Consider the following 9,475-nt stretch of genomic DNA (forward strand, 5'->3'; position numbering starts at 1 on the left):
TCCTCTCTTTCTGTCTACCTCCCCCTCCGCTCCCCCCCTCTCTCTCACCGCCCCCTCCCTCTCTCTCTCTCTCACCCCCCCACCTGTCCCTTTCTCTCTCTTTCTCCCCTTCCCCTCTCTCTCTTTCTCTCTCGCCCTCCGCCTCCTTTTCTCTCTCTCGCTTACCCCTCCACCCCACTCTCTCCCTCTCTCTCCACACTCCACTCCCTTTCTCTCCCCTTACCCCACCTCTCTCTTCCCTCCCCCCTCTCTTCCCTCCCCCTCTCTCTTCCCTCCCCCTCTCTCTTCCCTCCCCCTCTCTCTTCCCTCCCCCTCTCTCTTCCCTCCCCCTCTCTCTTCCCTCCCCCTCTCTCTTCCCTCCCCCTCTCTCTTCCCTCCCCCTCCCTCTTCCCTCCCCCTCCTCTTCCCTCCCCCTCTCTCTTCCCTCCCCCTCTCTCTTCCCTCCCCCTCTCTCTTCCCTCCCCCCTCTCTCCCTCCCCCCTCTCTCTTCCCTCCCCCTCTCTCTTCCCTCCCCCTCTCTCTTCCCTCCCCCTCTCTCTTCCCTCCCCCTCTCTCTTCCCTCCCCCTCTCTCTTCCCTCCCCCTCTCTCTTCCCTCCCCCTCTCTCTTCCCTCCCCCTCTCTCTTCCCTCCCCCTCTCTCTTCCCTCCCCCTCTCTCTTCCCTCCCCCTCTCTCTTCCCTCCCCCTCTCTCTTCCTCCCCCCTCTCTCTTCCCTCCCCCTCTCTCTTCCCTCCCCCTCTCTCTTCCCTCCCCCTCTCTCTTCCCTCCCCCTCTCTCTTCCCTCCCCCTCTCTCTTCCCTCCCCCTCTCTCTTCCCTCCCCCTCTCTCTTCCCTCCCCCTCTCTCTTCCCCTCCCCACTCTCTCTTTGCCCCCCTCTCTCTTTGCCCCCTCTCTCTTTGCCCCCTCTCTCTTTGCCCCCTCTCTCTTTGCCCCCTCTCTCTTTGCCCCCTCTCTCTTTGCCCCCTCTCTCTTTGCCCCCTCTCTCTTTGCCCCCTCTCTCTTTGCCCCCTCTCTCTTTGCCCCCTCTCTCTTTGCCCCCTCTCTCTTTGCCCCCCTCTCTCTTTGCCCCCTCTCTCTTTGCCCCCTCTCTCTTTGCCCCCTCTCTCTTTGCCCCCCTCTCTCTTTGCCCCCTCTCTCTTTGCCCCTTCTCTTGCCTCTCTCTTTGCCCCCCTCTCTCCTTGCCCCCCTCTCTCCTTGCCCCCCTCTCTCCTTGCCCCCCTCTCTCCTTGCCCCCCTCTCTCCTTGCCCCCCTCTCTCCTTGCCCCCCTCTCTCCTTGCCCCCCTCTCTCCTTGCCCCCCTCTCTCCTTGCCCCCCTCTCTCCTTGCCCCCCTCTCTCCTTGCCCCCCTCTCTCCTTGCCCCCCTCTCTCCTTGCCCCCCTCTCTCCTTGCCCCCCTCTCTCCTTGCCCCCCTCTCTCCTTGCCCCCCTCTCTCCTTGCCCCCCTCTCTCCTTGCCCCCCTCTCTCCTTGCCCCCCTCTCTCCTTGCCCCCCTCTCTCCTTGCCCCCCTCTCTCCTTGCCCCCCTCTCTCCTTGCCCCCCTCTCTCCTTGCCCCCCTCTCTCCTTGCCCCCCTCTCTCCTTGCCCCCCTCTCTCCTTGCCCCCCTCTCTCCTTGCCCCCCTCTCTCCTTGCCCCCCTCTCTCCTTGCCCCCCTCTCTCCTTGCCCCCCTCTCTCCTTGCCCCCCTCTCTCCTTGCCCCCCTCTCTCCTTGCCCCCCTCTCTCCTTGCCCCCCTCTCTCCTTGCCCCCCTCTCTCCTTGCCCCCCTCTCTCCTTGCCCCCCTCTCTCCTTGCCCCCCTCTCTCCTTGCCCCCCTCTCTCCTTGCCCCCCTCTCTCCTTGCCCCCCTCTCTCCTTGCCCCCCTCTCTCCTTGCCCCCCTCTCTCCTTGCCCCCCTCTCTCCTTGCCCCCCTCTCTCCTTGCCCCCCTCTCTCCTTGCCCCCCTCTCTCCTTGCCCCCCTCTCTCCTTGCCCCCTCTCTCCTTGCCCCCCTCTCTCCTTGCCCCCCTCTCTCCTTGCCCCCCTCTCTCCTTGCCCCCCTCTCTCCTTGCCCCCCTCTCTCCTTGCCCCCCTCTCTCCTTGCCCCCCTCTCTCTTTGCCACCCTCTCCACCCTCTTTGCCACCCTCTACACCCTCTCTGCCCCCTCTACACCCTCTCTGCCCCCTCTACACCCTCTCTGCCCCCTCTACACCCTCTCTGCCCCCTCTACACCCTCTCTGCCCCCTCTACACCCTCTCTGCCCCCTCTACACCCTCTCTGCCCCCTCTACACCCTCTCTGCCCCCTCTACACCCTCTCTGCCCCCTCTACACCCTCTCTGCCCCCTCTACACCCTCTCTGCCCCCTCTACACCCTCTCTGCCCCCTCTACACCCTCTCTGCCCCCTCTACACCCTCTCTGCCCCCTCTACACCCTCTCTGCCCCCTCTACACCCTCTCTGCCCCCTCTACACCCTCTCTGCCCCCTCTACACCCTCTCTGCCCCCTCTACACCCTCTCTGCCCCCTCTACACCCTCTCTGCCCCCTCTACACCCTCTCTGCCCCCTCTACACCCTCTCTGCCCCCTCTACACCCTCTCTGCCCCCTCTACACCCTCTCTGCCCCCTCTACACCCTCTCTGCCCCCTCTACACCCTCTCCGCCCCCTCTACACCCTCTCCGCCCCCTCTACACCCTCTCCGCCCCCTCTACACCCTCTCCGCCCCCCCTCTGTCTCTCCACCCCCCCTCTGTCTCTCCACCCCCCCTCTGTCTCTCCACCCCCCCTCTGTCTCTCCACCCCCCCTCTGTCTCTCCACCCCCCCTCTGTCTCTCCACCCCCCCTCTGTCTCTCCACCCCCCCTCTGTCTCTCCACCCCCCCTCTGTCTCTCCACCCCCCCTCTGTCTCTCCACCCCCCCTCTGTCTCTCCACCCCCCCTCTGTCTCTCCACCCCCCCTCTGTCTCTCCACCCCCCCTCTGTCTCTCCACCCCCCCTCTGTCTCTCCACCCCCCCTCTGTCTCTCCACCCCCCCTCTGTCTCTCCACCCCCCCTCTGTCTCTCCACCCCCCCTCTGTCTCTCCACCCCCCCTCTGTCTCTCCACCCCCCCTCTGTCTCTCCACCCCCCCTCTGTCTCTCCACCCCCCCTCTGTCTCTCCACCCCCCGTCTCTCTCTACCCCGCTCTCTCTCTCTCGTCCCTCCCCCTTTTCTCTCCCTCTATCCTCCTCTCTCTCCCCCCAACTCTCTCCCCACACACTCTCTCTCCCCCTCCTCCCTCTCATTCACCCTCCTCCCTCTCTCTCTCTCCCCTCCCTCCTGCTCTCTCTACCCCCCTTTCTCCCTCTACGCCCTCTCGCTCCCCCCCACTCTCTCTCTCATAACCCCCTCCCTCTCTCTCTCTCTTCCCCCCTCTCTCTCTCTCTCTCTCTCTCCCCCCCCCTCCCCCCTCACTGTAGGTGTTAATTGAGAATGGAACAAAGGAGGGACATCAGATCCTGATGGAAGCTCGTGATGTTGTCCTGAAGGTTAGCAGTGTGAATTTAGCTTCACTCTATATCCCACTCTCTGCCTTCCCCGGTTCCCGTTTCATTCGCTGCTCTGACCCCCAGGGCTGTCCCTGAGCTAGCAGAGGCAAAGTGGATTCTGATTCCATTTACTCTCCGGCGTGTCTTCACCAGGCAACACGGGACCCTCCTTAACCCCCTCTGTCCCGGTTAATATTTTATACCCTCGATCGGGACCCTCCTTAACTCCCTCTGTCCCAATTAATATTTTATACCCTCGATCGGGACCCTCCTTAACCCCCTCTGTCCCGGTTAATATTTTATACCCTCGTGCGGGACTCTCCTTAACCCCCTCTGTCCCGGTTAATATTTTATACCCTCGAGCGGGACCCTCCTTAACCCCTCTGTCCCGGTTAATATTTTATACCCTCGATCGGGACCCTCCACAACCTCCGTCTGTCCCGGTTAATATTTTATACTCTCGATCGGGACCCTCCTTAACCCCCTCTGTCCCGGTTAATATTTTATACCCTCGATCAGGACCCTCCTTAACCCCCTCTGTCCCAGTTAATATTTTATACCCTCGATCGGGACCCTCCTTAACCGCCTCTATCCCAGTTAATATTTTATGCCCTCGATCGGGACCCAGACTTCCTTATTCCTGCACTCCGACTGCCCTTGCAATAAAGGCCAACTGGCCATTTGCCTTCCTCATTGCTAACTTTCTGCGGCCCCTTGTCCCATCGCACCCCAGCCTCTTCGAAGATCAACACATACAAGTCTCTCATCTTCTAAAGAATATTCTGTTTTTTATTCTCTCTCTCTCTCTCATTCATAGACTAAAAACAAAGAACCCGGCGCTCATGTCTATGCTCCAGTGAGTATCTTCCTGCCGTTGACATCTTGATGTTTGGTTCTTTTATTTGTTTCGTTTTAACCCGGGTGAGAGAAGATGTTCCCACTGATGATCTCCTCTTCTCTTCTCCCCCTCTCTCTCTCTCCAGTGCCCCCACGACCTGACCTGCCCCAAGCTGCTGGGGAAGACGCCCCTGCCGTGCAACTTCACGCAAGCCTACCAGCCCCTTCCCTTCGCCTGGGTGAGTGTCCGCTCTGCCGCGCGCCGCCTGACTGACCGTTAGGCCCGAAAGCCTGGGCCTAAAGTTGCGCCTCGCTTCAGCGCGCGCGTGTGCGCGCACACACACATCCGTCCCGCGGGGCAGGACCGCTCCGAGGGAAGGACGGCGGAGGCGATGATTTCGTTGGCCGTCGGGCTTCCTTCGGAAGGCGTGCAGCGCGCGGTATGAGTGCTTTACGACGTGGCGCAGCGTAGTGGTGATGCCGCTGGACTAGTAATCCTCTGGGGGGGAGGGGGAGGGGTGGCGGGGGGGACACGGGTTCGTATCCCACCCACGGCAGCCGGTAGAATTTAAATTCAATAACTCATAAAATCTGGAACTAGGAAGCCAGTTTCAGTCACGGGGACCGTGACAACCTTCATCGATTGTCGTAAAAAAAAACCCCATCTGGTTCACTCGCGTCCTCTCTTTAGGGAAGGGAAAGGTCCGGTCTACACGTGACTCCAGACCCTCACCGCCTCCCCCCCCCAACCTCAACAAAGATGTGGTCAACTCTTAACTTGCCCCCCACCACACCCCCCCCACCGAAATGGCCGAGCAAGCCACTTGATTTCAAGGGGACAATTGGGGACGGGCACAACAAAGGCAGGGGCCTCGCCAGCGATGCCCACCTCCCGTGAAAGAACGAAAAGACGGTCAGCTTTGCCCCGGCGCCCACTCCAGTGACTCGAGCCCCCCCCCCCCCCCCCCCCTGCCCAAGGTGCTGGACCCACACTCCCGGTCGCAGGCACAGAGGGAGCGCCGGAGATATGCCATCTTTCGGACTCGATGTCAGACTGAGGGGGGGAGGGGCACCCATTAGGCATCTCAGGTGGGTGGAAAAATGACCCTCCCCCCCACCCCTCCCCCCGCCAGCCCCATCACCGTGTCCTGGCGGGCAATATTTACCCTTCACCTGACATCACCCTCCTTTTAAAAAAAACACGCAATGACGATTGGGTCGCTCATCTGGCTGCTGTTTGTGGGATCTTCCTGTGCACACAACAGCTCCCCAGGTGCCACGGGCGGGATGATGCTGCTTTTATTAAGGACTCGGTGGGCCGTGAGGGGCCTCCGACATCCCTTCTCCCAGGAGAGGTGGGGAGAAGGGGAATAGACAGAGCGGACAGGATAAAATTATTTCCCTTGGTGGAGAATTCTAGAACCGGGGGACGTAGGTTCAAGATAAGTGGCAGAAGGTGTAGGGGGGACATGACGAAGAACTTTTTTACGCAGAGGGTAGTGGATGTGTGGAATTCGCTACCCAAGTTGGTGGTAGAGGCAGAAACTTTAAACTCTTTTAAAAAAGTACCTGGATCTGCACCTTAAAGTGTTGTAAGCTGCAGGGCTATGGGCCGGGTGCAGGGAGGTGAGATTAGAAAGGGCACCTGGGTGTCCTGGGGCTGGCAGGGTCAAGATGGGCCGAATGGCCTCCTTCTGTGCTGTAATTTTTCCATGGTTCTAAGGGAGCAGAAGGATATGTGTGTGCAGTGGGCTGGGGGGAGTGGGAAGGGGAGGGAGTGGCGAGAGAGAGAGGGGGAGGACCTGGGCCAACAGAGGCCTGCCGGGCTGAATGGCCTGTGACACCCCCTGGATTGTTAAAACTCAATGCCCTTCTCTTCCCTGTGACCTGCGGTTGGCAGGCGTGCTTGCGAGGAGCCGGTGGATCTGGGGCAAAGCCGGGGATTTCGTTCACCGGGCTCCCCTTTGGGCCTTTGGGCGGGTGAGCCGACCGATCGCTTTAGGCAGCGACTCCATTTTATGGTGCGGCTGCCGGGCCGATTTTTAAAATATTCTTTCACGGGACGTGGGCTGTCGCTGGGCCGGGCCCAGCATTTGTTGCCCATCCCCTAGTTGCCCCTTAAAAAGGTGGCGGTGGGTGAGCCGCCTTCTTGAGTCGCTGCAGTCCCCTGTGGTGTAGGTACACCCACCGTGCTGTTAGGGAGGGAGTTCCCAGGATTTTGACCCGGCGACAGTGAAGGGACGGCCGATATGTTTCCAAGTCGGGATGGCGAGTGCGGCTCGGAGGGGGAACTTCCAGGTGGTGGTGTTCCCCGTGCGTCTGCTGCCCTCGTCCTTCTAGATGGTAGCGGCCGTGGGTTTGGAAGGTGCTGTCGAAGGAGCCTCGGTGAGTTGCTGCGGTGCATCTTGTAGATGGTACACACACTGCTGCCGCTGTGCGTCGGTGGTGGAGGGAGTGAATGTGTGTGGATGGGGTGCCGATCGAGCGGGGGCTGCTTTGTCCTGGACGGTGTCGAGCTCCTCGAGTGTGGTGGGAGCCGCGCTCGTCCCGAGCGATGACGGGCCCCTTGCCTGTTTCCTTTCGTGTTTACAGGCCACGTCCTCGTGCGTTTTAAATTTTCCTCTTCTTCTCCCCCCCCCCCCTTTCGAAGAACACCAGCGTCAAATCGGAGAAATTCTCCTACGTCGTCCTGCGCCGGGGTCCCCGGGAGGAGGAGTCGTCCGAGCGCTGGCCCAGGATCGTCCAGCCCGTCCTGTGCAGGCCGCGGCACGTCCACGTCCACCTCTGCTGCGCCGACGGCGCTCTGCGGCACGTGGTCCTCACTCCCCGCAAGAGCGGCAGGTAACCGAGGGCTCCTCGCGTTTTCGGTGACGGTGGTGGTGGTGGCGGTGGGGGGATGGTGGTGATTGGTAATGTGCGGCGGAGGGGGAGGGGGAGGGAGGGTGAGTGAAGGGGCCGGGGCAGGGAGGGGATGGGTGACCAGAGGCCGTAATTCGCGTGCCCGGAGATTTGAGCGGGCGGTGCCGAGGGCGGCGCCGCACCTGCCGCCGGCGGACCCGGCTCCCGGCGGAGACGCTCGGCTGAGGGGCCCGGTCGCCACCTCTGGCCCTACTCCCCCGCCCCCCCTCCCCACCTCTCCGTGGGCTCAGCCTTCGGTGAGTTCTCCCCCCACCCGCGGAGCCCCAGGGTTCCCCATTTATCCCTCAAACGACACCAGGAAAACGGGACGGCCTCGTCATCGCCGCATTGCCCTCTGTGGGATCTTGTTGTGCGCGTTTCGTCGATCGGTGGGGGAAAAAAATCCCCATCTGGTTCACTCGTGTGTCCCCCGCCCCCCCCCGCCTTTAGGGAAGGGGCAAATCTGCCGTCCTTACCCCCCCCCCACCCGGTCTGGCCTACACGTGACTCCAGACCCCCGCCCTCCTCCTCCTCCTCCTCCACTGCGATGTGGTTGACTCTTAACTTGCCCCCTCTCAACCCCCCCACTTCCCGACCCCCATCCCCACCCTCTGAAATGTCCGACCGAGCCCCACTCCGCTGCAGGAAGTCGGACCTGCGCCACTTGGAGCGCAGCAGCACAAGGAGGGCAGCTCACCCCCCCCTCCACCCCCCCCCCCCCCACTTTCTCGAGGGGCAATTAGGGACGGGGTGATAAACGAACGCTGGCCCGGCCCACGTCCGCGCGGATGAAATTACTATATAAAAAAGCCGTTATCTCGTCGACCGGCTTTCGGGATCTTGCTGTGCGCGAGTCAGGCCGCCGCGTTTCCTCCGCTGACGGCAGCGCTGACTCGGCCACTCTCCCTTTCTCCCCCCCCCCCCCCCCTCCTCAACAGGGACCTCTACCGACGGGCCCGCAGCAGCGCCTGGGGAGACCGCCTGCCCGCCGATGGCATCACCGGGAGAGGAGAGCCGAGTACGCTGGGCGAGGAGAGCGCGGCGCGATGGCCAGGGGACTCCCCGGAAGAACGGTGATCGGACGCCCCCCCCCCACCCCACCACCGCCGGTCACGTGACCCGAGGCTCGGGAGGAGCTTTGGCGTCTTCACAAGCCGCCGGGGGCAGGTGGAGAAGTTGAAGACCTGTCGGCGATGCCCCCTCTCCTGCCCTCCGAGCGAGACGTTAAGATGGAGAGGGATTGACGGCGACGGAGAAGTTGAAGGATAAGGGGCGTGCCGGCCGAGGATATGGAAATAAGGGGGGGGTCGTCGGAAATAGAGACGTCGATGTACAGCGTCTGCCCCCTGCACCCCCACCAACCCCCCCACCCTTCTCGGGGCAGGAGTTGAAGGAGCCTCGGTGAGTGGCTGCGGTGCATCCTGTAGATGGTACACACACTGCGGCCGCTGTGTGTCGGTGTTGGTGGAGGGAGTGAATATTGGTGGAGGGGGGGCCCGATCGAGCTTTGTCCTGGACGGTGTCGAGCTTCTCGAGTGTTCCCGGAGCAGCTATTTGGAGACGAGCGGGACTGTGTTGTGGGGGCGGGGGGAGGGGGGTGGGTGGAGAAAGGGAGGGTAGTTGTGTGGGGGGTGGGGGTGGTGCCCATCGTCCGCGCCTCGGGGACCCTCAGCCGGAGGCTCCCTCGCCGTCTCTCCCGAGTCCCGTAGGTTCAGATCCCGCTCCTGGGGTTCAAATCACCGCCCCCCACCTCTCCAACGCCCCCCGCCCCACCACAAGAACGGCGTGGCCGAGGTGGGGGCCGAGCCGGACTCTCCATCCCCGAAATAAACCGATCAATAAATAAATCAATAAGTGACGGCCGCCGGGCTCTCTCTCTTTTTCTCAAACGGAAAGAATTCCAAACGATGCCGAATGTTTCTGTCCTTTGTGGGGTTTTTTTCGGGGGTGGGTTTGGGGGCGGGGAGCGGGGGGGTGGGGTGGGATATTGTTGCCCGGGTTCCACGGCGGTCTACTCCCGACGAGCGAGCGGGCAGACGGATGGGGGTCCGGCAGCACCGGTCGTTTCCGGCGCGCGCAACCCCCTCCTCGAGGACCGATGGCATTAACACGGGCGCAGAAAGGTAAAAGGGACGAGAGAGAAAAAGCTGGGGGAGTGGGCAGGGGGCGGCGGGTGGGTGGGGGGGTGGAGGTTGGTGTTGAGGGGAGGTAACAGAGGAAAAATTAAAACCCCCGGGACCCCAA

The 9,475-nt window shown here is 62.2% G+C and overlaps 1 protein-coding gene across 1 annotated transcript; it reads left to right on the top strand.

Annotated features, from left to right (window-relative positions):
* Positions 1 to 3,431: 3,431 nt before the first annotated feature.
* LOC144678120 (ribosome assembly protein METTL17, mitochondrial-like) lies at positions 3,432 to 9,094 on the top strand. The gene is made up of 5 exons (XM_078538020.1): positions 3,432 to 3,496; positions 4,314 to 4,352; positions 4,480 to 4,572; positions 6,984 to 7,174; positions 8,170 to 9,094. Exons 1-5 carry the CDS (start codon positions 3,470 to 3,472, stop codon positions 8,306 to 8,308), a joined length of 489 nt encoding a protein of 162 aa, XP_078394146.1. The 5' UTR covers positions 3,432 to 3,469; the 3' UTR covers positions 8,309 to 9,094.
* Positions 9,095 to 9,475: the final 381 nt, after the last annotated feature.

Source organism: Cetorhinus maximus, unplaced genomic scaffold, assembly GCF_964194155.1.
Source record: "Cetorhinus maximus unplaced genomic scaffold, sCetMax3.hap1.1 HAP1_SCAFFOLD_3618, whole genome shotgun sequence".
NCBI lineage: Eukaryota > Metazoa > Chordata > Chondrichthyes > Lamniformes > Cetorhinidae > Cetorhinus > Cetorhinus maximus.

Excerpts from the sequence above, each read along its gene's own strand:
- LOC144678120 (XM_078538020.1), top strand. The coding sequence starts at position 3,470 with ATGGAAGCTCGTGATGTTGTCCTGAAG. Across the intron at positions 4,353-4,479 it reads GCGCTCATGTCTATGCTCCA|TGCCCCCACGACCTGACCTG; the intron begins GTGAGTATCTTC and ends CTCTCTCTCCAG. Across the intron at positions 7,175-8,169 it reads ACTCCCCGCAAGAGCGGCAG|GGACCTCTACCGACGGGCCC; the intron begins GTAACCGAGGGC and ends CCTCCTCAACAG.